The 26,155-nt window shown below is 40.4% G+C and overlaps 1 protein-coding gene across 7 annotated transcripts; it reads right to left on the bottom strand.

Annotated features, from left to right (window-relative positions):
• Window positions 1-7,843: 7,843 nt before the first annotated feature.
• FAM210A (family with sequence similarity 210 member A) lies at window positions 7,844-26,133 on the bottom strand. 7 transcript variants are annotated; one of them, XR_014550151.1, is made up of 7 exons: window positions 25,982-26,133; window positions 23,487-23,674; window positions 16,930-17,425; window positions 15,648-15,759; window positions 10,350-11,440; window positions 10,042-10,123; window positions 7,844-7,903 (listed from the first exon to the last, which is right to left on the bottom strand). XR_014550151.1 is itself a non-coding variant. In XM_083622675.1 (5 exons), the coding sequence occupies exons 3-5, from the start codon at window positions 17,397-17,399 to the stop codon at window positions 11,141-11,143; spliced, it is 882 nt and encodes a 293-aa protein (XP_083478801.1). In that variant the 5' UTR covers window positions 17,400-17,425; window positions 23,487-23,674; window positions 25,982-26,133; the 3' UTR covers window positions 7,844-11,140. The 7 variants fall into 7 exon arrangements, 1 of the variants encoding a protein (XP_083478801.1); XR_014550148.1 differs by having other exon boundaries at window positions 7,844-8,620; window positions 10,042-11,440; XR_014550149.1 differs by having other exon boundaries at window positions 10,042-11,440.
• Window positions 26,134-26,155: the final 22 nt, after the last annotated feature.

The following is a 26,155-nucleotide window of genomic DNA, read 5'->3' as shown; positions in this document are numbered from 1 at the left end:
TTGGTCTCTTGTTCAGTTTTTTCTTTTCTCAAACAGATGATGCTCTAAAATGAGGGGGCGGGAAGCCTAACAATGTTACAGATGCTTGAATATACTCTGGAAATGCAACATACATTTAAAACCCATGACATCCCCCAAAGATGGGGAAGTTTTGTTAAGTGTGCTGGGAACTGTGTAGCTCTATGAAAAGGAAACTACAGGTCTCGGGATTCTAGGCTGTAAATTTGTTTTGGATGCAGTGTGAATTTGCTTCCTGCTACAGCTCATATTGAGTTCAAGTATGTTGGGAGGGGGAGGAGCCTGTGAAAACTGTCGAACTGTAGCAAAAAGTGATAACTACAGCAAAATGGGTTAATATCAGGGCATGCCCAGATAGGCTGATTGGAAAAAACGTAAGAAGAGCGTTTCCTTGGGCTATAAACTGCTTGTTCCAACAGCATAATCTCCCTCCCCTCCCACACTGTGTGGTGTTTTGGGGCTTCTCTCCACCCTCCAGAGCAGATCTTTGGGGGGGGGGGAGGTCTAACTGTGCTAGTTCTGCTGGTTTCTGCTAGTGCGACAATTTAGTCATATAGGACTCATTGGTTTTAAACTTAACTTTTAAAAAATTTACTATAAAAATTAAATAAATCCAAACCTACTTTTACTGAATCCTCTGGGTGTATCTTCCGACAACACTTTTGAGAGAGTTGATTTCTTCTCCCTGTCCCCCAAAGCTTCATTTTATAGATTCCACTAAAGAAGATAAAAGCTAAGTTTGCTTTTTTAACCCTGGTCCCAAATCCCCAATGCACCAGTCAAATGTACACAGCTTCATTTCTGAGACTGCTTTGATCTTTCTCCTAATCTGCTTTTCACTGTAATTATATTTGTTTGAAAATATGGCTTCCATTTGATTGTGCCTCCTGAAATCATTGCCTGTCAACCAGCTATAGACAGGGTCACTCTCATCTCCATAGGTGGTTTCCGGCTGGAAGTTGAATCCAGTATCTGTCTGCTATTATGTGGTAGAATGTTCAGGGTTCGCTTTCAGCCTCCCAAACGTATTGATTTTTAATAATAATAATAATCCCTTTTCTAGCTAATGCTCTCTTTCTGAGACTTTGCTGCTTAGACAAAAAATTAATTAGGCTTCTTTTTCATTATCACATTTTTTTTTTGATCTGCTGTGCTTTGAATGAGTTCTAATTAAAATGTGCAGTTAAAAAGAAACCCTGCTTCCTGTATCATCTCCTGAAATGACCTCATTTACACTCCATTAAGAGGCCAGGACATATTTTTATTTTGTTTGATGCTTTTTCTGCTTTATAAATCCAAGGATTATGGTTATTAGTTTAAGTTAGCCCAATTGGTCTTGGCCAGCATTGGAGATTACAGTGGTATCTCGGTTTAAGAACAGCCCTGTTTATGAACTATTCAGTTTACGACTGCAAAACCGAAAAAAGTTCCGGTCTGCAAAACCGGAAGTAGTGTCCTGGTTTGCGAACTTTTCCTCGTTCTAAGAACGGAAGCCAAATGGTGGAAGGGCACTGGCGGTGGGAGGCCTCATTAGGGAAAGCGCGCCTCAGTTTAAGAACAGACTTCCGGAACGGATTAAGTTCGTAAACCGAGGTACCACTGTATAGTGCATCTGTATAATATTCCAGAGTATACAATCTTACATACCTAAATGTTTCTATAACTTCAGCATAGACTTTTTACTTATTACATTTATATCCCACCCTTTCCTCCAAGAAACTCAAGGTGACATACATGGCATCCTCACTCCCCATTTTATCCTCACAACTCTGTGACGGAGCTTGGGCTAAGAGACAAAATCAGCCATGAAGCTCACTGGGGTCTGTCTCCCAGCTCCCAGTCCAACACTTTAACCAGTATCCCACACTGGCTCTTTGAACCTCTCCCACTTTCAGATGGGAAGAGGGAAGGACATATTTCCAGCAGAGTTTAATCCACAGACTGGCACAATATTTTCTATATGGCATTGAACTCATCCTCATTGTATGTTATACAAAAATGGCTTAGAGCAGCTCATTACCAGAGGGAGACAGTATATTTGGCAGCGGAGTGGATTGAGCTGAGCTGCACTCAGTACCTCAAGGAAACCCCATACCTCAAAATTAACCTTACTCTGTGGGTCCACATATCAGAGTATTTCAGAATTTCCTCTGAAATATACCAACCCTGCAAACAACAACAGCAGAAAGCAAATCTAGTCTTATGCTAGGCTGCTTTAAAAGGTCTCCGCAAACCTAAACAGGATATCTGACATGTGGTGACATAAGAAAAGTCAGGTTCTGAGCTGCTGTCAGTTGCAAAGGAGCAGAGGAAGCCCCCTCATCATCAGGGAGTTCCCTGATGCTTTTCAAGGCCCTTGTGCAAAGGAATAGAAGAGGAATGAATAGAGGTATAATTACTTGTAATGGGTGAATCTCCTTCCCCAGCTAAGTTTTCCATTGGGCTTGGTAAATAAGCTGTTTTGGGAATAAAGATAATAGCAATACTGAAGTAGATGGACCAATGGTCTTAATTCTGCATAAGACAGGTTCTTACATTATTGTGTTTAGAGATGTCAACACTACAGGACAAAGCAAACGTAAGAAAGCAGTGCAACCTGATTTATCCAAGAGAACACAAATGGGCATTTTTTGTGTGGGCCTCTTATGCAAATTGTGTGGCATTAGTGCTTAGAAAGAAAAACCAACAGCTCTGCTGATCTGTGTTAACAATGGCACATTTTTTCTTTCTCTCTGAGATTCTGAAGCTTCTAGGCAAACAGCCAGAACACAGCAGTATCTTAGTGACAGAAACCATATCTTTTCCCCTCCCTGCAACAAGCCTAAGCAACACCCCGGAGCTCAAGAAGCCCCCTTGAGAGCCAGGCCCTGCTCACTCCTGATTAATTTAACTTTTACCGATATTACGGAGATTGACAGTTGAGTAAGTGGAAAATCCCAATTTAATCTAGTGTTGAGTGTGCTGCAGATCGCAGACACAAGCTCAGACAGCTTGACCTACATTTAACCCTACACAGCAGGAATCTCTTAGCAAGGAAAAAAGAGAAAAGAAACCAGTTTTATTCTTCTCACTACGGAAAATATTCTTTTCCCCCACCCTGTTTGTGTGTGTATCCTTCCCCTATCCGTTCATGGTAAATGTGACATTCCCAGGCTTGAAATGCTTCAGAGACTGAGGATCAGGGCACACTGCGCCACTGCTCAGCATGGATAACAATGTGATTCCAAAAGTCTTAAAAAATAAATATATCTCTCTTTAACAAGTCATCCTCAAAGTGCCCAGGGAATGGTCATTCTGTTGTTCTCTTGTTTGATAACCAGAAAATGAGTCCAGCAAAATAAGTGTCTCTCATGGGATTCCCAACCTAATTAAATCAAAGTACTCAGATTTAAGGCTATTTAGTTGTCACTGAAGTAGCTAGGACCTATCGACACTTCAGTTAAGGCAGGGGATTTGGATTTAATGTGATTTGAGCTCATTGGCATGAATGGGATTACATAATTTTTAAAATCAAGCCCTTTAGTTGCCAACTGGGTTGCCAACTGGGATATGTGCTCTTTTCAAAGTCAAAATCTTATTGCAGCCCATTTACCAATTGGAAAGTAAACCTCACTTATTGTGGCAGCTTTAATGCTCTGGCTGATGCACATTGTAGGAGCAGCAGCAACAAGGCTTCAAATCTGCTAAGTCCTCCTCAAAAGCATGATGCACTTGAGCATGGTCTTCTACTTGCACCTTCTTCTCCACACCCCTTACTGCATTGTCATGGGATACCCACTTCTAGCTGTTAGTGCTTTTCTTAAGACACAGTCTGTGGAGCAGGTCTCATTGCTGGCGCCTACAAGTTCCTATGCTTGAGGCTAGCAATTCTTAAGGTTGGGCTGATTTATCTTTATTTATTCATGTTTGAAATTTATAGCCCACACGTGGCCCCAAAATGTGCCCTTATGGTAGCAAACATGGCATTACAACAATCAATAAACCAGCCAGTTAAACACATCAATAAAACCAGAAGCCATACAACAACCATAGCAGTCTAATTGTTAGAACACCACGGCAGGCTAAAAAACCACCACGACCTATTGCAAGACAATGATCAATATCCAAGTGCACACCCATACAAAAGGTTTATTTGTTCACAAATTTTCTGAAAGCCATTATGGAGTGAAATGCTCTGGGGAGAGAATTTCTAAATGTGAATGACATGGCTAAAAATTCTCCAGCCTCCTTGCTAGCTAAACTAATATCAGATAGCACTAGCACAGGCATACCCAACCTGCGACACTCCAGATGTTTTGGCCTACAACTCCCATGATCCCTAGCTAACAGGACCAGTGGTCAGGGATGATGGGAATTGTAGTCCAAAACATCTGGAGGGCCAAAGGTTGGGGATGTCTGCACTAGCACCTAAGACCACAGCATCAACCCACTGCCAGATTACAAAAGAGCAAGGTATTCAAAGGATCTTCCAACAAACACCTAACAGGATACATAACATATAAGAGCCTGCTGGCTCGAGCCAGCTAGTCCAGCATCCTGTTCTCAGTGTGACCAACGAGATGCCTGTAGGGAATCTACAAGTAATATCAGAGCATGCTTTCCAGCAACTGGCTTTCAGCATGACTTACTCCAACTGTGGAAGCGGAGCATAGCCAACATGCCTAGTAGCCGCCACCACCTCCAGCAACCTCAGTGTTGTCTAGTCTGACTAGTAGTGGCTCTCCAGGAGATGTTTCAGCCCTACCCGTAGAAGCCTGGGACTGAAGCTGCAACCTTCTGCATGTAAAGTTGATGCTCTACGGCCCTTTCCGTGCAGGGAAGGGGCATCTGTAACTAGGGATGTCATGAAGCTGTTCCTCCATGGAATCTCAAGATGTTCCATGTGGAAAGACGTTCAAACATCTGAAAATTTATGGCCTGCATAACAGAGGTTGGGGATGGGATGTTGTCCCAATGGTGATTGGAGTTAAACAACAACTCTAATCAATTCCAAATTTACTACGTCAAATTAATGTACTCCATCAATTTCCGCTTTAAGTTGTGATGGGTAAAAATGGTAAATACTTGTAAATTTATTCTTAAAAATGGAAATATAGTTGATAAGCACCATTATAATCTATCTGTACAATGCCTTCTGGTCCACCACTGACGTTTGGCCTCCTATTTATTTAGTTTCTTTCCTTTTGAATGTATAACAGATTTGTTATTCTTTCTCATCAATATCCTCTGCTCTCCAGACCTTAATATATGAAAGCAGGAATGGCTAATGTGGGCAACCCATCAGTTAATGTTGGACTACAAGTCTCAATGTGGCAATTCCTGCTCTAATGCTACCCCTACCCCAAGGTACTGCTTGATATAACCAAGACATCACCTTAAAAGACACACACACACACACACACACACACACACAAAATCAGTGTTAACCCTAGCTATAGTCAATCCTAGAGTCATTAGAGAATAGTTATCAGTAATGAAAAGCTGTTGACTTCTCCTTTTGTCTACCTTGCATTACTTACATTGTGGTGGACAAGTTCTCCATTATCTATTATTATTCTAGTCACATTTGCGTGTCCAAATACATCCCCTTAATAAAAATCTACTACTACACTGTATGTTTTCTTTTTTCTTTTTTAAAAAAGCTGACAATTCCCTTTAAAAACAACAAACCAAGTTTATATTAATGCACAGAGTCGCCTGTGATTGTCTCATCAATTAATCAGGCTAGGAAACAAACTCAATGTTACAGGCTTGCTTGCAGGCTTATACAATCAAGATGTGTTCTTTCTACTTACAGAATTGTCCTCATCAGACTAGCCACATAATTGCTAGAGGTAATTAAGATTCTGTAATTATTATTATGGGTGACAGTAAACGATTTATGCAGAAGGCTAGAGCTTGATTTTTATTAAGCAAACCACCCAAAGGGATCACACATAACCAGAAGACCAGAACATTAAACAAACCTGACAGAAAAGTCATAGAAAGGAGGAAAAAACACAAAGGCTATGCCAATATGAAATCAGGTTACCTGGGAGTCTGTTGCATGCAGATTCTGTGCACACATTATCTAGCATCTTGTTTCAGCGAGACAGGCAGCAAGTTCATGAGATGTAGCTTCCAAGCTAAAATAAAATCAGATGCCAAGTAAGCATGGCTGTTGAATTCCCAGGTACTCTAGGGACACAGGGAGTGACCTGGATAGGCTATGATGGATGAATAAATTGACTTTGTGGGCCTTGTTCAGGTTCCAGTTCTAAGCAGATGTTGTATTGCAAAGCACAGAAGCTTCGATTTTAAACCCAAACTAGTCCTGGATTTATGAAAATGCTAATTCACATACGAGGTGCAGTAATAGAAAGTTGACTGGATCTCCATCAGGCTGAAACAATATGAGAGATGCAATCATGCATCTCATAAGGCTTGGTTTCCAGACCCTTGATCATATGGCAGAGGAAGCATTTATGCAATTGCTATCATGTGATGTTTAAGCCTCAGACCAGTATACTTATGAAAACTTGCCCAGAGAGATCTTTACATCTGACCATTTCCATACTCTGGTTTCTCTTCAGATCGTATAAATCGTTCGCCTTTTACATCTGACCATTTCCAAAGTCTGAAACCTTCTAAGTAAAATACTCCTGTTACAAAGCTTGTTTGTTCATAACAGTTATGTTAGACAGAAACTTGACAACCTAGTAGTGCTGAAATACCAAAGTGTCTCATGCTGTTTTAATACTTATTCTAAAAATGGTGACAAAAACTTTTGTGCATCTAAAAAGTACTTTCTTTATAGTATTTTGTTTAAGAAATTAAAGCAACAAGACTAGGCTCCAAGAAAAGATGGCTGAGGGACTGTTGGATCCTGCAGGTGTCCTACTCTCTACGTGAAAAAAGAAGTCTGCTGCTACACCAGCCCCTACCACCTTAGGATTGATCTGCTAGTTGAACTTGTACTTTGGTATATGCCAGGAAACACTTCATTATATTTGTACAAAACAAGTCTTGATAATGCTCTCTTCAGTTGAATCACTGCTGGCACCAGCAGCTGAGAAATTTATTTCACTAAAGATGCCTTCACATTACGTTTTATGCAGAATGTTTTGATTCAACTAAGAAGATAACATAGCACAGTCTGATCCATACTTTTCTGGAGAAATTTGTTGGAATTAGTACCAGTTATTTGGAGGGAAATATTATGGATTTGGGCTTAACTGAAGTATTAAAACAGAACCCTTTCACCAAAGAATGAATGAAAAGCCATGATGTTTGGCACTCTTGCTATGAAGCAAGTTCCCTCCCCCCATATTGAATTATGTAATTCATATAGAATACATGAGGCCACAAGGTGTTTGAAGCAAATGGCTTGGGTCCAGTGGAGCTTTCTCCATTTGTCTGTTTTCTCTTTTGGATGGGAGTCACAAAGATAACTGCGGTGGTAAAGAAAACAGTTCAAAGGAAAATTTGTAACAGCAAACTAGTTATTAGGGACCAAGTGGAGAATGGTTGTGATGCAATTTAATATTACAACCATTTCACAAGCAAAAGTTTATTTTTCAGAAGAGTATCATTAGCGCTTAGGGAACATTAGAATAGCATCTCTGCAAACTCCAAGCAAAAGTCTCAGCACAATTATTTCCACAGTAAGGATACAAAAGTTATGAAAAAAATCATTTAAAAGATAATTGCTTTTCAAAAACATACACTACACACAACTTATATCTATATCAGCATAATGTTGAAAGCATATTGGAGGACGGTGAAAGGGAGTTATAACTTACAGATCCTCTCAGCCAGTGACACAAGAAGAACCCACAGACAGTAATGATGTGCCATGAGTACTTTAATAATGGTACTTTGCAAAATTTATTCCAGCAAGATCCATCTACAGTGGATATAAGAAAAAGGCAAACTTGTCAAGGAATAAATTGGATAGTGGATGAAACAGAACATTTCTTCAAATATTGTGGCTTTGCCATCTTCCTTCAGTGTGGCTGGCGCAGCGAGCCAGGGAAAGTCACACTGAAATGAATGATCAAGCCCAGCAGCAGCATGCAGATACTGCTTCCATTTACACCAGCGTGACATCCCACCCCAATATTATTTTTAAGCCCTAGGTGTTATCACTACAACAAAACACAAATTTTATTTCAAGAAAGAGGATGGAATTGTTTCATTTTAAATAGACTGACATTAAACCAGAATATATTCTTTTAAACTTGGCTTAAAAGTACAGAGACAAGCAAGGGGAAGTCGTTCAGAAATAGAGGACTGCAGCCTAGAAATCTATTTCCCCCTGTACTATTTCATGTGTATTATATACGCAATGGTAAAAGTGGCGAGCTCTGTACTAGGGTGAAAGCTAACATCCATGCAATTGACATCCGACAGCATAACTCTCCAACATGCTCTTTGTGGAAAAATAAAATAAATATTGCGCTTAAGGCCAAGGTGGTACTTCACTTCCAGCCATGGCTCTTATTTTTGACTACGCTGTCCTTGCACGCTGTGATGACCTCATGACCTCAGTGCTGCTTTCTGAAGTATGCTGTTCTAAGTATCAACCTTTGGGGCTTTCCTCTAGCAAGATCCGCACATCTACCTTGGAAAAAGCAAACCAATACATACCAGGGTACAAGGCCAGGTAAACCACATCTCATTAATAAGCAGGTGCCCACTTTGAATTCAGACTAACATTAGGGCTGCTTATTTTAGGGCTGCTTATTTTTGACCCAAATATATAGGGGCACAACCATGGTCACAGTTCCCTGCGTCTCCCAATGCTGGCCACGTGCCTTGCTTTCATGTTGCTTTTGTTATTTTCAGCTTTATTACATATGCTAAGAAACTTTGTGAAAATGGCTGCTGATTTAAATCTCTGCAACAGGGGAGGTCCCAGTTTGACACCTGCAGTTAAAGCAATTTAAAATTAGCGTGGTAAATGTTAATGCCATATTGACCTCCACCTTTTTGAATATTTTATCCATAGCCATTTTCTCCCAAAATCTTTTCACTCAATTAAAATATACAAGAAAGACAAAGGGAAGACAAAAAGCCAACTGCAATGTCTTCTCTCTCGTGCATCCAGTCCCATTCACAAAGCATGCTTATAAGAGCATTCCACCTGGTGGTGGATACAACTACCTATTTTATCACATATTTTTCTTTCTGATGTACACAGAAAATCCTCATTGCCAGCTGCCAGAATGACACTGGAATCTTCCATGTGATGAGAGAAAGGAGAAAAATTCATATCAGGGGTATTTTGGATAGTTCAGTTGAACTAATACAGTAATGCCAGGATGAACATGTAGTGTTGAGTGGTGCTCATCCTGCACAATTGGGACCAAAGGAAACATACCTTGGAAGAAAAAAGGCATGGTGAGCACTTGGAAGATGGATTCAACAAACTCAGTCTAGGACACACAAGTGGCAGTAAGTTCAGCCTCACCATTGAAAACTGACCATGTAAAGAGGGGAGCAATTTATACCATTGTAGAATACTGTCTTTGAACTCTTATACAGGGTGAGTCTTTTAAAAGAGGTCCCGTGGAACATGGGTACTCTGTATCCACGGGGCATCTTTTAAAGGACTCACCCTGTAATAGTGTAACTCTCAAAAGTCTTAATTGCTCTGCACAAGATGGTTTGTTGGTAAGTGCTTCCCTCTTATACCTGAAAGCATTAAAGAAAACAATTCCTTAAATCAGTAGCATGAAAAAGTAGTCAGAGCACATTTTGGCAAATGGACTTTGCAGATGCCTCCTGGACTGCCATCAATCTCGCAGCATCTCTCACAATGTCCCTGAAAGAGGGCCTTTATGAAGTTAATTCTACAGATGCTTTCTGGTAACTTGACAGAAATAAAAGAAGCAAGTCTAGAAATAGACGGATAAATACATATCTTCCTTCATATAGCTTAAAGGTAACCAGATTGCAAAGAACGTTTCCTGCTTTGGGTGCCATCCTCCTATCACTGGCTCCTTTTTCCACCAGTCACAGCACAAGCAGTGGTATACATACACAAGAGGTTGAAAGGGTGCACCATTAGTTTCTGGATCTCCCACTCCAATGCAGTACTCCTTTATATTCCAGCTTATAAGCGCTTTAAAAAACAAAACCATAGGAGAACTGAAATGCCATGTTATGCTTCAGACAGAACAGGTAACTTTGGATGGCATTCAATGAAGATATACTCAGAGATGACCCACTTAAACCAATGAACAAGGCTAAGCCAGGGCCATTAATTTCAATGGGTCTACTCTGAGTAAAACTTAACTGTCTACCACCCATAGAAAATGACAACAACATGGGAATCATAAGAATCACACCTGTAAATTTTAGATTACTCCACAGTACTCAACAGTATAGTAATGCTGAAGTTTTGTGGAAATTTTCTAGGATTCTTCAATGTAAAAGGCAGCAGCATCTATCAGTCTTTACTCTAAACACAATGATGAAAATGTAAATGACTATTCATATGCAGAGGTAGGTTTATCTTCTCCATTTTCAAAACTTTTAATGATGGCATGACATTTTTAGTCTAACCATGGAATAATCAATCCAATTGCACATTTGAAATATACAATTAAGTTTAGTATCATTTTACAGTCTCTCTCATACGCTATTCAGTAAACTGTTTATAAGAATATAGCAGTAATATATATTTTATAATTACCTGATCTTTTAAGAATATTATGATTAAATGATTTACAAATATTGACACCATCTCCAAAATACGTTTGTGTACATGACCCAAACATTCTCATACATTGCTTCCAAGACACTTAACAGTGACAAATAGGTCAGCTCAAATCAGATGTGTAGATAACTTTGTTCTTTCTCCACAAAGATCCAGACAAGACTGTTGGTCATAATTAGGCAGACCACAGAACCCCACTTTGGGACCTAGCTATGGTCCCAAATCTTAACACTTGAAAATATTGCAATAATTTTCTAAAGTTGGGTGTGAGCCTTAGATGTTATTGTTTTAGTTTTCAAATCACTGGCACTTTCTAATCAGCCCCAAACATCTAAAACAAGCAGAAACAAAAAGCAGCAAGTGTATACATTCCACATTTTCTAAAGAGTTACGAATGCTTTGGTTTTGCCGCCAATTTTCCTATTCTTTCTTTTTTATAAATGAAACCTTATCTTTTGTTTCTTGTATCTTTTCTGTTATCCTCTCTTTTGTTTCTTCCATCTTCCCAGTCAGCCTCTCTTTTGTTTCTTCCATTTTGCCACTAATCATGTCTCTGGTTTCCTCCATTTTCCCCGATAGTCGCTCTTTCGTTTCTTCCATTCGATCCTGAATGTAGTCCTTGACTAGAGGTGGTGTGGACATGTAGCCTTGCTTACGAAGGTACTTTACAGTGATAGATGTCCCTCCTAAAGTCACTGTGTATCTGGCCGGAGTTGCAATCTTGTCAGTAAGAGGGAGGGAAATACACATACATGTATAACTTCAACGGTAAATTCCTCTTACCAGGCAAAATTCCTGACAGGTCTATCATTGTTAGCTGCAGCAGCACAAAAACTACTTGTACCTCTTAAGTTAAGCATCATCCTTGCCCTGGCAGGAAAACTCTCCCTGCCATCCCAGTTTCCTATTTTCTGAAAAGATATGTGCGAGTTTTCCCAAGCTTCAGTATACCTTCCAGTTGCTAAATGAACACGAGGTATGGGGCGGTCTTTTTATATCTTCCCTTGTATAAGTAAGTATCGCTGCCTGACAGGAGCTGACAAATACTGCAGCAGCAGCAGCAGTGAGGATGCTGCTGAACTAGCAATGGTTGCTAGCAACAATATAGTTAGATCATGCCCCCTCCAGACTCTTAAACCTGATCCTTTAGAAGTGAAGCACTAGGAAATAGGATTAGTGTGCAAGTCACAACAAGCTTTACATGGTAAGGCAGCAGCTATTCAATATCAAACAAACTGACAATTAGGTTGAAGTATCTTTAGGATAACATGAGCATATGAAGGCTAGACAGTGGTCAGGGTACCTTTTCATTCCTTATTGAAACAATGCTGCATTACTCTGTTATGGTAGGTATTTTAAGGAGAGGGCAATAAATCAGACATATATTGTGGGCTTATTAACCTGCCACATCCTCTAGATGTTACTAACTGAAGTTGTTTAGGGATTGATCAGTCTATTTCTGTCTCACTTCAATTTTGCATGTGCTCATTGAGAAGTCTATCCTGTCCTGTTTCAGCATACATCTGCAACTTTAAAAACCTGCATGAAAATTCATATTTAAATACTTATTCTGATCAAAAATATATATGTAAACATGCTTTTATTTCAGTGTGCTTATTTCCTAAACCTATTTCATCCTAAAATATGCATTTAAATATATTTTCTCAGCTGAGAACCGTATTACAATATTTAGAGACATGTAAAATCCAAAGGTTAATTTCCCATCTGCACATCAGGCCAGATATTGTTGAACAGGTCAGCTTGCATCAGAATTTGCAGAAATAAACTTTCCTAGTCCTGTGCAAAGTTATTTAGCGTCCAATCGTATGTCTGCTTGAAGGACTTATGACTGCAGCCTTCTACAGCAAAAGGATGAATTCTCCAGTATTATATACTTGAGATGATGGACAATAAATGACTGGTAATATCCAGAAGATATGTCACAAAGGTTACTAAGTTCATTAAGTTCTGTCTGCATTACTGTGCTTTTCTCAAAGTTTCTGAAGGTTAACAGTTGCAAAGCCCTGCTTAAGTAAGAAAAAATGGAATCTTGCTTTGAAAGTTAGCTATGCTATAGTGTGGCAATGCAATAAAGTCGTACCTTGGAAGTTGAATAGAATCCGTTCCAGAAGTCCGTTCGACTTCCGAAACGTTCGACTTCCAAAGTGCGGTTTCTGATTGGCTGCAGGAACCTCCTGCAGCCAATATGAAGCCATGGAAGCACCGTCAGATGTTTGGCTTCCAAAAGAATGTTCAAAACTGGAACAATCACTTCTGGTTTTCGATTGTTTGGGAGCCGAAACGTTTGACTCCCAAGGCATTCGGGAGCCGAGGTACGACTGTGCAGGTTTAATCTTGAAGAGTGACTTCAGTGGAGTGTGAAGCTTTTTAAAAGAATACATTTTCAAAGCATGAAGATGATGTTATCTATGTAAGGACTAAACAAGACCTTTATATGCTTTTGATTGTCCTTTCTAATCTTGTACTCTGTGTGCTCGCTCTTTACTCCCACCCAAATCTTTGTTCCCAGTTTTGAGTTCCACATAATGACATATCATCAGGAAATAAGTGGGAGGACATATACTAATTCCTACTTCAATGAAAGCTGATGGTTTGGCAGTTTTGTATCTACTTATAAATGCTTTCTGCCTCTTGCATCAGAAAAAGCTCTCACTTTACTTGATAGTGTTTTATTGGAAAATATTTAGCACCTGGCAGTAGAATTAAAGCTCAGAGATCTTAATAAAAGGCTAGCCAGTGGCACGACGTGAGAAATGCAGGTGAAAGAAAAATAAAAAGCATTAAGACAGAGCACAGCAAATTCTATTGAGAGAGGAAAGCAATTAAAGCAATTCAGTATCCATGCAGCAAAACAAAGCTGTTGTTAAAATTCAAATTGAGAGAACAAAAACTAAAAGACAAAAAATCCCACATTTATTCTTTTTGAGAAGGTAAAATAATTTCCAATATTGTTCTTCAATTCTGAAAAAAGTGGCAATTCCTGCCTTAGTCCTACGTATGGGAAGCGAGATCCATTCAGGAGCAAGGCTACTGCTGGTTAAACCAGCCTAAGACCAGCAGAGGGGAAACAAGCATAAATTCCGCCACATTGCCAGGTTACATGAGCAAACAGAATAGAGTTAGGATCCCGCATTAAGTTCACTCTCCCTGGTCTCACCTCCCTGCCCATTTTCCAAGGTTTATGTCAGTCTGGGCTTGGCACTAAGCCAGGATTAATGATTGGGGACTTATGCTGGAATAACCAGGCTGAGCACAGAGCCTGCAGGCTAAACCAGCGATCTGCCACATCTCTCATTTCAACAGATCTAGGGTTAGATCTTCACCCTTTGTATTGTATCCTTAGATGCATCTTAAAATCACTTCATGAAAAACAGCAACAAAAGAGATTAAAACCTAAACTCTTGGGTGTGAAAGAAGTAGTGGGATTTTTAGATCTCATTCTTACTGGACTTGGTTATATTCATTTTAATAGCAGTAGGGCCGCCAATAGAAAGAAAAGAAAAAAATCTAATCAATTATAGTCTCCTTAGCAACTGAGAACACAAGTCAGACTCTCACAGAACAGACAAGAGAAATATCTAAGACATGTGAATCAGTGGGAGAACAACTCCCTACTTAATACTGATACCATGTATCTAGCACTTTCATCTTGCTCATTCTCAGAACAAATTGGCCAAGGTACGACATTATTATTCCCATTTCACATATGGGAAATGGAGGAAGTGCCTTGCCACTCAAAAGTTCACCAATATCATGGTTTAAGCTAGTGTCTCATTGGTTCACAAGTACTCCTCTTAATGCATTCAACTGGTCTTACAGATAAATGCAAAAAGGACAAACCAACACCATTAGTGCTGCATTGTATTTTCATGGTGACACACTAATGGAAGGACTGATCTTCTGTTGCCTCCAGAACTTACAGGATCTAATTCTGAGGAGAGGAAGGAAGAACACACATGGCCTTACTCAGAAAGGAAAATATGTGGCCCTCCAGAACTACTACAACTCCCATCAGCCCAAACCAACATGGCCAATGGTCAGGAAAGACGCAACTTAGAGAGTTGAGCATCTAGAAGTTCCTTATCCCTGGCTGCACTGATGATAAACGAAAGCACTTTCATGCAGGGACACACAGAGATAAATAAGCACATGTAAAATCAGCCAAGCAACTTTGCTGTTCAACAGGCTTTCTTCATTATAACAAGGTGATAGGAAATGAAAAAGCACAGCCAAGAGTGGGGAAATAGCTAGCAGCTTAAAGGACAACAAAATGACTGGCTTTTTTTGCAAGTCTGGAATTACAAGTTAGTGTAAATAAGGTTCCTGGAGCAACACAGCAAAGCAGAGAATATCCCATAATTGCCTAAACCCACATGCGTCAACAACTGAGAGGTCTTTCGTTCCTTACTGTGACACAAGTGTTTGACAATGGTGAAGAGTCAAATTTTACACCACGTTTTGCTAGAGAGGATGGACTTAGAGAGAAAATAGCAGGTAAAGTAAGGTGTTCTTCAGCTACATTACGTATAGTTTACAGAAAACTGTTAAAAATACCCACTTATTTCATACGTAAAACTCTTAAAATGCTTTATGTCCACATTTAAATCTCTCATGATGCCCTGTAAATAGTATTTCCAATTGTTCCCTTCCTTTGCCAAAATGTTGACTTGGAATCTGTCTTCTTCATAACTACAGGATTGTTACCTACCCTGAGCTCTTGTGGCAAGATCTACTTTGAATAAATTTATTCACAGCTGTGACTTTTATTTCAGAAGTTTACAGCCTTGGTCATAACAGACTGCAAGGTTAATCAGTGGGCTGTAGCCCCTTCATTATATGATTACATGATCAATATTTTTATGGACAACGTTGCAGATGAAATTAAGAAATCTTTGCAAGTACTTACCTTATACATTGCATAGGCAGTTAATGCGTTACCACTCTGAGAATGCTTTAGAATATTTACAATGCTTTCAGGCAACCCTATGAATTCGAGGAAAGGAACAACATTTATTCCTCTGTGAAAGAAAGAGATTAAAATGAATAAAGTGCTAACAACCTTATAAACATTTATTCTGACAAGACTGCAGAATAAAAGATTTTTATATTTAACAATAAATACAGTACACTTGAAACCTAGGCACATTTAACTGAACACTCATTCAGATTTATGCACTTGAACAATAAAAAATAAAAGGGGGCAGACATGTTGGGGGCAATCTCACCCACTATTGCACTCTATGGGTTTTGACTGTAACCAATTTTGGCTTCAGGCGCAATGCTCGGAAAGTAACTCCTGCATAAGTTGAGGGCTTACTATATTGCAATCAATCACACTTTTATTGCACCAGTATAAAGTGCAGATTCAAGCATTAATGGCCAATGAAGAGGAAAATGTCAAGAGAGATCATTCAGAAGATATTCCCAGTTGTAATACTTTAAACCAGAGGATCAAGATCAACTGTCAGATTTCTGGTTAATTTTCAATAGAATATTCAAGGGTTTAGACTTAGTTGTTTAACAATAGTAATATCAAAATGACTTCTATCACCTAAATTATGTTGTTGAAATGAAGAAAGCAAACCAGGAGTGGACTTCTGTATGAATGATCTATAAGCTCAGTTCATCTCTGATATTGAAATCAAAGTGCAAAGTACAGAGTTCTATAACCAGGTACCAGATAACAAGAGTGGCAATGTACATGACTTCACAATGAACAGAAAATGTAGAAAAAGAAAAATACTTCAAAAATATGACACAGAGAAAACTTCTAGAGTACTTTCCCAGGTAGTCCCATCATTTTGGAAGGAAAATTGTGCACCTGCAGTACAAGCAATAGTGATCTACACATACATACTCTTTAAAATATTGGAATGTTATGTGCAACAGAATATCTTGTCCTCAACTGGTGATATGGGACACATACCTGAGTTGCAGCCTAATCCAAGTTGGGTGACCACCATACAAAATGCATGATAAAAATTAAGAAATTGGATGGAAGATTACTGGAATAGACCATTACATTCTACATATGCTTTTAGAACTTGGGGTTTTAATAATATCTGTAATGGAAGGTTGCGTGCGCATATGTGTGTGTATATCTCACACACTGCATAAGTGATTGGGCGCATTACTGTAAAGATTTGCCGAAGACTAATAAATATAGTGATTATGAGTTCATCACTTACTTTAAAGCTGCATAGTAAAAAATTCCAAACCATATGCTGGAAGTCAAAAGATGCACTGGAATCATAACTTTGCCATACTGTTTAAAAGTTCTCTTGAATCTCTGCACGAGACTAATAGATTTGTCTTGTAAGGGATCAAGCTCTACAGAATTTGGTTCTACAGAGTCTTTCTGGGCTAAGTTACCAGATGGTTTGGTATGAATTTCTCTTTCCAGTTCTTTATTGCGATGGTCTTCTAGCTGGGATGATGCCATGGCCAAGAATTGCCTTTCTTTGGAAACACAAACAGCAGCAGATGCATGTAGACACTGGTGCTGGGAGCTCAACGCCAAGGAAACCATTTTCTGTCTAGTATTAAGCAAGGAGGCTTTTCCTTTTAAGAATGGAAAGATACAGCTGCGATAAGGCATCCAATATGTCCTGTACACCAGCTGAAATGGTTTCTGCATTTTGGTTGATGGCAACAGCATATTGAAGATACTGTTATATACAGCTCCTAAGAAACGTTGACAGGAAAACTGTTAAAATTAATAACAAATACATTGTAGGCTACTGTAATACACTGAAATCAACTGTTACATTGTTATACCACAATGGTAAAAACTTTGCTCAAAAGAGGAGAATTAATATTAGTACAATTATTCATTAGCCTGCAAATTTTGGCTGTGTTTACAAGCGAAGCCCATTGCCACCATGTGTTTCTGCAAAAGGTACAAACAGCACTTTGTAATGCTAACATTCTACACAGTCCAACTATTCCTCCCTTCCAATTGGGTGGATAGGTGAAAGGAAGGTTGTTGCTCTCCTGAGAGTAGGGCTTTTGCAGAAATCAAAAGCAATGCTTTGCTGCTGGCTCCTGAGAAAACCTGTCAGGAAAGGAAAGAAACTACACCTTTGTCCCCCTGGTTCTCTCCCTGTTGGGTTTTTACAAGAAGCTGTAGATAGACATTGCAGTTTTCTGTAAAAAGCTCAGCTTGCAGGATAGAAGCAACCTCTCTTTGCCTCTACAGAGTACAGGAAGGACATTGCCTGTAGGAAGATTTTTGGGGAACGTGCCAGGACCACCTCATGCTAAAACTAAACAGGAAGAGAAACATCTACTTCTTTCCTCCACAGAGGAAAAAGGCAAGAGTTGTTCCTTTCCTGTTGGGTTTTTGTATGAAATTATACAAAAGGGGGGGGGGTAAATGAAGTATTATAGAACACAATTCAAAACTGCATTCAAAAAAACATGAAGTCTTTGCTTGATTGATTCCTTGTTTATTTGCAGGTGCGGGGTCCGTTACTTCACGACTTCCCCTTGCTCCACGACAAGTTCCCCAGGCTTATAACTTGTTTCAAACCTTCTTCACAAGCGGAATTTGAACTTCATTTAACAAGCTATAAGCCTGGGGAACTTGTCACGGAGCAAGAATTTGTAACGTAATGAACCCCGCACCTGTAAATAAAAAAGGAATAAAACAAGCAAAGACTTCACCATCGTTTTTTGAATGCAGTTTTGAATTGTGCTATATAGGGTTTCTGTATGAAGCAGAATTGAGATACTGAAGTGCTTTTTGCAAAAGTCAAAGTAAATTCTGATTCTCTCCTAGAGCACGGAGAATGAAATAACTAGAATGGGGTATGAAAAAACTAACACAGGAAGGACTGTGGGTGGAAAGGCAGGGGGTGCTTGCTATTGGTGAGGTGGTGCATGGGTTTATGGCAAGGAAACAGCTGGAAATTAGGTTGTCACTCATTCTGTAATGTAAAGCACTTAAAAACTGAACTGAGATTTTAGAAAACTGAGTCCTAAGTTGTTGACAGAATTTTCCATTCTAGACACCCAGTTGCCTGAATGCACTTTTAGTTTACCACAAGCAAGTGGCTAATTTGCAAATGTGGTCCAAGGCCACTCTATCTTCACAACCCATTCATTTAATCGTCAAGAATATGGCTGCTCCAGAAATCCAATTTTCCAGGTCAACTTTAACTGCCTGCCTCTTTAATCAGACTTGATTTCACCAACATGCAGCTAACCTAGTGGTGCCATTCTTTTCTGGGTTCACAATGTTCATGCTTCTTGATGATTTCATGTGTGTGCATGCATGTAACATAAATGTACAAACATGTAATGTGACATGGCTTTGGTTCAGAGGAACACACTTTTGATAATCATAAAAGCAGCAACTGCCTACTAAATCTTGAACATTTTAAGAGCTAAAGATCCCAGAATATATGCCTAAACTTTTCTATGCATATACCATGGCTTTCACAATAATTTCTCCAACTACACGAGACACAGTTCTGGAAGGTCTTTTAGTTTTCAGCCGTGACTTATATATGTATGTATGTATGTATGTATGTATACATGCATGCAAGAGTATACATGCATGCAAGAGTCACAAAAGGCCAAGTATTTGTTTCTATTTATTATTTTATTGGGCTTGAAGATCAGCGCTTTAGTAATGTTGTCTCAGATGAAGAATTAGATAGACTGATTTGAAGTTACAGTCTGCCCTCTACTGCACCTTCCTTAGATTACAACTAGTGTGGCAAACTTACTGTAATTGACCAGTAAGCCTTTGTTACCCTTTATTCCCTGCTCCTAAAAATATCTCTTAGAATATCTATTGATCAAACAGCAAAGCAATTCCAATAAAAAGAAATTTTAGATCCTCATCCCACACATTTTCTAAGCATATTTTAAAAATGTTGGTTACTTTCATACCATTCACTGTAGCTAAGTTGCCTTAATTTTCTTTTACTTCCTATTCCCTATACAACCAAGCTAAATATAAAGTGCTCTCTTACTCACTCGATGGAGCTCTCTGTTTCACAATGTGACACAAACACAAATTAGGCCTAAGAGCTAATGTACTGGCTAAATTTAAGAGTGGCTCTCCTTAGCTGAATGTATTTCAGCCATCTGCCAGAGATGCTGTAGTAGTTGCATCCTGCATTGCAGGTTCTGTACTGAGCATGAATTCAACTAGAATATGATTCATTCCAACTATGATTTTATTAGTGTTGTATGTGTATACAATAATGCCATTAGTGGTCAGGTATCAATTTATGCTAAATCAAAACTGAGTAAACTTTCATCTCAAGTAAGAGTTGGAACAGGTTAATAACTTCTCTCAAAACTAACTTAATTTGTTCTGAAGAGCTTTGAGTCATATTATGAATAAAAGTTCCATAGGGAATTCACGTTATCTATAAATATTGTGATTAAATCCTTAGTTTACTACTGAATTAGTAGCAACTACTTTCTAGAACCCCTTCATGGATCACTGCCTTGCCGTGGCGAAGGGGCTTGAATAACTCAGAGAAGCTATGAGCTATGCTGTGCAGGGCCACCCAAGATGGACAAGTCATAGTGGAGAGTTTTGACCAAACGTGATCCACCTGGAGCAGGAACTGGCAAGCCACTCCAGTATCCCTGCCAAGAAAAACTCCATGGACAAAGACAACAGGCATATAAAAGTTATGACGCCGGAAGATGAGCCCCTCAGGTCAGAAGGCATCCAACATGCTACTGAGGAAGAGCAGAGGACAAGTACAAGTAGATTCAGAGCTGATGAAGCGGCTGGGCCAAAGCCGAAAGGTCACTCAGTTGTGGATATGCCTGGAAGTGAAAGGAAAGTCCAATGCTGTAAAGAAAAATATTGCATAGGAACCTGGAATGTAAGAACCATGAACCTTGGTAAGTTGGATGTGGTAAAAAATGAGATGGCAAGAATAAATATTGACATCCTGGACATCAGTGAACTAAAATGGACGGGAATGGACGAATTCAGTTCAGATGACCATCATATCTACTACTGTGGACAAGAATCCCGTAAAAGAAATGGAGTGGCCTTGATAGTCAACAAAAGAGGGGCGAAAGCTGTACTGGGATGCAATCTCAAAAATGATAGAATGATCTCGATACGAATCCAAGGCAGACCTTTTAACATCACAGTAATCCAAGTTTATGCACCAACTACTGGTGCTGAAGAAACTGAAATTGACCAATTCTATGAAGACTTACAACACCTTATAGAAATGACACCAAAGACGGATGTTCTTCTCATTATAGGGGATTGGAATGCTAAAGTAGGGAATCAAGAGATAAAAGGAACAACTGGCAAGTTTGGCCTTGGAGAGCAAAACGAAGCAGGGCAAAGGCTAATAGAGTTCTGTCAAGAGAACAAGCTGGTCATCACAAACACTCTTTTCCAACAACACAAGAGACGACTCTACACATGGACATCACCAGATGGGCAGCATAGAAATCAGATTGATTATATTCTCTGCAGCCAAAGATGGAGAAGCTCTATACAGTCAGCAAAAACAAGACCTGGAGCTGACTGTGGCTCAGATCATCTGCTTCTTATAGCAAAATTCAAGCTTAAACTGAAGAAAGTAGGAAAAACCACTGGACCAGTAAGATACAATCGAAATCAAATCCTTTATGAATACACAGTGGAAGTGAGGAACAGGTTTAAGGATTTAGATTTGGTGGACAGAGTGCCTGAAGAACTATGGATGGAGGCTCGTAACATTATACAAGAGGCAGCAACTAAAACCATCCCAATGAAAAGGAAATGCAAGAAAGCAAAGTGGCTGTCCAACGAGGCCTTACAAATAGCGGGAGGGAGAAGGCAAGCAAAATGTGAGGGAGGTAGTGAAAGATACAGGAAATTGAATGCATATTTCCAAAAAATAGCAAGGAGAGACAAGAAGGCCTTCTTAAACGAGCAATGCAAAGAAATAGAGGAAAACAATAGAATGGGGAAAACCAGAGATCTGTTCAATAAAATTGGAGATATGAAAGGAACATTTCGTTCAAAGATTACCATAATAAAGGACAAAAGTGGTAAGGACCTGACAGAAGCAGAAGACATTAAGAAGAGGTGGCAAGAATACACAGAGGAGTTATATCAGAAAGATATGGATGTCTCGTACACCCCAGGTAGTGTGGTTGCTGACCTTGAGCCAGACATCCTGGAGAGTGAAGTCAAATGGGCCTTAGAAAGCACTGCTAATAACAAGGCCAGTGGAAGTGATGATATTCCAGCTGAACTATTTAAAATTTTAAAAGATGATGCTGTCAAGGTGCTACACTCAATATTGCCAGCAAATTTGGAAAACTCAGCAGTGGCCAGAGGATTGGAGAAGATCAGTCTACATCCCAATTCCAAAGAAGGGCAGTGCCAAAGAATGCTCCAACTACCGCACAATTGCACTCATTTAATACGCTAGCAAGGTTGTGCAGTATACTGCTTAAGCAGTATGTGGACCGAGAACTCCCAGAAGTGCAAGCTGGATTTCAAAGGGGCAGAGGAACCAGAGACCAAATTGCAAACATGCGCTGGATTATGGAGAAAGCTGGAGAGTTCCAGAAAGACATCTACTTCTGCTTCATTGACTATGCAAAAGCCTTTGACTGTGTCGACCACAGCAAACTATGGCAAGTTCTTAAAGAAGTGGGAGTGCCTGATCACCTCATCTGTCTCCTGAGAAATCTCTATGTGGGACAAGAAGCTACAGTTAGAACTGGATACAGAACAAGTGATTGGTTCAAAATTGGGAAAGGCGTACAACAAAGCTGTATATTGTCTCCCTGCTTATTTAACTTATATGCAGAATTCATCATGCGAAAGGCTGGGCTGGATGAATCCCAAGCCGGAATTAAGATTGCCGGAAAAAATATCAACAACCTCAGATATGAAGATGACACAACCTTGATGGCAGAAAGTGAGGAGGAATTAAAGAACCCTTTAATGAGGGTGAAAGAGGAGAGCGCAAAATATGGTCTAAAGCTCAACACCAAAAAAACGAAGATCATGGCCACTGGGCCCATCACCTCCTGGCAAATTGAAGGGGAAGAAATGGAGCAGTGAGAGATTTTACTTTCTTGGGCTCCATGATCATTGCAGATGGTGACAGCAGTCACGAAATTAAAAGACACCTGCTTCTTGTGAGAAAAGCAATGACAACCTAGACAGCATCTTAAAAAGCAGAGACATCACCTTGCCAACAAAGGTCCGTATAGTTAAAGCTATGATGTATGGAAGTGAGAGCTGGACCATAAAGAAGGCTGATCGCCGAAGAATTGATGCTTTTGAATTATGGTGCTGGAGGAGACTCTTAAAAGTCCCATGGACTGCAAGAAGATCAAACCTATCCATTCTTAAGGAAATCAGCCCTGAGTGCTCACTGTAAGGACAGATCGTGAAGCTGAGGCTTCAATACTTTGGCCACCTCATGAGGAGAGAAGACTCCCTGGAAAAGACCCTGATGTTGGGAAAGATGGAGGGCACAAGGAGAAAGGGACGACAGAGGACGAGATGGTTGGACAGTGTTCTCGAAGCTACAAACATGAGTCTGACCAAACTGCAGGAGTCAGTGGAAGACAGGAGTGCCTGGCGTGCTCTGGTCCATGGGGTCATGAGGAGTCGGACACGACTAAACAACAACAACAACTTTCTAGAATAACATCTCAAAATATCTGGTCACTTCTTAGCCAAAAAAAATTCAGTCCCAATACCATATTGCTAGGTTATTCACACACAGAAAAAGGAATTGCTTACCTTTTCCCAATACTCTTAAAAACTGAAAGTCTATCACAGGGACAATGCCTTTATCCTTAAAAGTTTATCACTTGTTTGATTAGGCTCCTGATCAAGTCATTGTACTTCTGATGCTTCAAAGGCCAAAGCCGCTGGACCAGACCACCGATTCGGTGTAAGGATTCTTCAGCTTCCAGCTAGAGTAAAACCTACATAAAAGTGAGGACATATTTCAAGGAAGCAAGGATCAGTAGAACAAAATTTTCATCTGGCATATGATGGTACCATTACCTTTGACTAGAGATACCTAGTTAGGAAAAGCCTCCAGGCCAGAGCTATCCCACTTTGTTCCAGCTGATTATTTGACATAGTATAGCAACCAGCTAACCATTAACGGACAGGTTGGAGATGGGATGGTGATCTACACAGACAGCTTACCCTATTGAAGGCATCCAATACCTAAACTGTAGAAAAAATGCTAACAGTATTTATTGAAGGGTACACAGTATTTATAAAATTGATTTGGGGATAGGCTGGATATAGCTCACCCATACAAGGCTCCCTAGCCAACTAGATCTCAGAAGCAGTGTTGAAGCTTCCCAGACTCCCAGAATGAAGTTGATGCTCAAGGCTGCCTTGAAATTTCATAAACTTCAAGGCAAACATGGATTAATTCCTTACACCTACTTCACTGAGCACAGATATAGAAATATTCAGCATTTGAGGTTTCAGATGGTCCATAATAATCCATAATACAGTACATGAATTCATGTCAGGTCTCTCGCTTGCTAAAGAAAAAGGTATGCACAGGGACATGAGAATGACCACTTGTAAACCTGGTTGGGAAGAGCTGGACTCTAGGAAAATTTCCCCCTCTGATTTCACTTACTTATTCTACACACCAGATAGACGAAGAGGTGTTTGGTGAATTGAGTACTACGCTGTTTTACTGAAGAATAATTGTTTTGATTGACAGTCACAAGCCTACCTCTGCAGCTGTGTTACTTTTGTTACTTCTACACACTCAAGGTCAATCTTCGGGTGATATCAGATGGCAGAGCCACAGGCTGACAAGTACTGTATACTAGGTTAATAAGGCCTAATTATTTTCCAGTCTACATAAAACCCACTGAAGAGCTACCACAAGCATTTTAAACAATTCACTAGAAATGCAACACTCATTTTGAAGTGATCACAACAATATGCAAAAGAAAACAAACTGCTAGATGACATATACAGCAGAGCTATGAGAGCTAGGGGGGTGGATGGGATTCCATTAGTCTGAATCTATGAACATTTGTTTGGAAGCCTGTCATTTAGTGCCATTTGCTTCCTAGAGTGTCTGACATTATCTCCTTGGTCTTCTTCGGGCCTTTTTGTTGTTGTTTTGTTTAACATACAGCCTGAAAAAAGAGTTCTGATAAATTCAAAAGCTCCTTTGCTTCACAATGACTTTTTTTGTTTTATCACTGAAGAGGCATACCACAAACACTTTCATAGGCTGCATAATGTGGTGTGTTCCACTGAACCCACTGGAGCTTCTGACTTCATTTGGAGGAAATGTGCAGCCATCATGACCACCGGCCTTTAAAAACAACAACAAAAAAAAAAAACCAAACCCACCCCACAAATTGGACACGAAACATTTCTTTCAGGTTATTTCAGCTGGGGGTCCCCGCCACACCTTTGTGGCGCCAAAAATCTACATTTTAACTCTGCGCTAGGTGAGGAAGCCCTTTCTTGCGCCCGGCCTGAACCTCTCAATCCCCAGCTTCATTCAATGAACCTGGGTCCCTGTATTACGAGGGAAAGCATAGGAGCCAACTCCTAGGGGTCGAAATACCTACGGCACCCCCCTCCATTAAAATGTTTGAGGGGGCCGCCCCACAAAGTTGATGGGGCATTGCCATTCAAATAGTGAGCGTGCACCACATTTTGTGATCGATTATGCGGGGCGGGGCTTACCTATCCCCCGCAGTCTTTTATTCAAGTTGGCACGACTGATAAAGAAAAACCTGTCCCTTCCTTGCTTTCTCTCCGCCCCGCGTGGTTTTATACACTCCTTACTGCCCCGCGCCCGCCCGCAATCCAAACCCGGCGACCTTTCACCCACAGTCTTAAGGGCTGCGGTCGTTGCCCGACCATTGAGCGAAGCCACTGAGGTATTAACCATTGCCTCAGTCGATACCGAGCGGGATTTAGCGTTGCACCTGGTGGGTGTGGCGACCTCGGAGACGCAGCTTTCTCTCAGGTAGCCGAACAACGCCGGCCGCCCCGATCCCTGCAGCCTTCCCTTCATGGAGGGAGAGCGTAAGGAGGGGAGTTTCCTCCTCTGGAAAAACCAGCGCAGGACTTTCGAAGAAATAAGAGGAACGAGGAGCCCGCGCACCAAACTGGGCCCACAAGACGCCACGAAACGCGGGAAGAAGAGAAATAAGAAGTGGCAGCAACTCTTCTCCCTCATACGTCCTTCCCCCCCCCCCCCCGGAATAATGCTAATAAAAATAATTCGCTACCTTTCGAAGAGAGCAACATCCCACCACAGGCGCGAAGCAGCGGGCGGTCGCTCTAGGCTCACTTCTCTCCTCCCCTCCACTGACCCCCATACGAGCAACGTGCCATTTGCAGTCCCAGCTGCTCCGCGAGGGGAGCGCGCTGCTGCGCATGCTCCTCGCGGGGTACCTCTGGGG

Source organism: Podarcis filfolensis, assembly GCF_964270895.1.
Source record: "Podarcis filfolensis genome assembly, chromosome: 7".
NCBI classification, from domain to species: Eukaryota; Metazoa; Chordata; class Lepidosauria; order Squamata; family Lacertidae; genus Podarcis; species Podarcis filfolensis.
Note: the sequence above shows the minus strand (reverse complement) of the source record. Positions and strands in the feature narration are given on the sequence as shown.

Excerpts from the sequence above, each read along its gene's own strand:
- FAM210A (XM_083622675.1), bottom strand. The coding sequence starts at position 17,399 with ATGCTGTTGCCATCAACCAAAATGCAGAAACCATTTCAGCTGGTGTAC. Across the intron at positions 15,760-16,929 it reads TTTTACTATGCAGCTTTAAA|AGGAATAAATGTTGTTCCTT; the intron begins GTAAGTGATGAA and ends TTTCTTTCACAG. Across the intron at positions 11,441-15,647 it reads CTGCCTATGCAATGTATAAG|ATTGCAACTCCGGCCAGATA; the intron begins GTAAGTACTTGC and ends CTTACTGACAAG.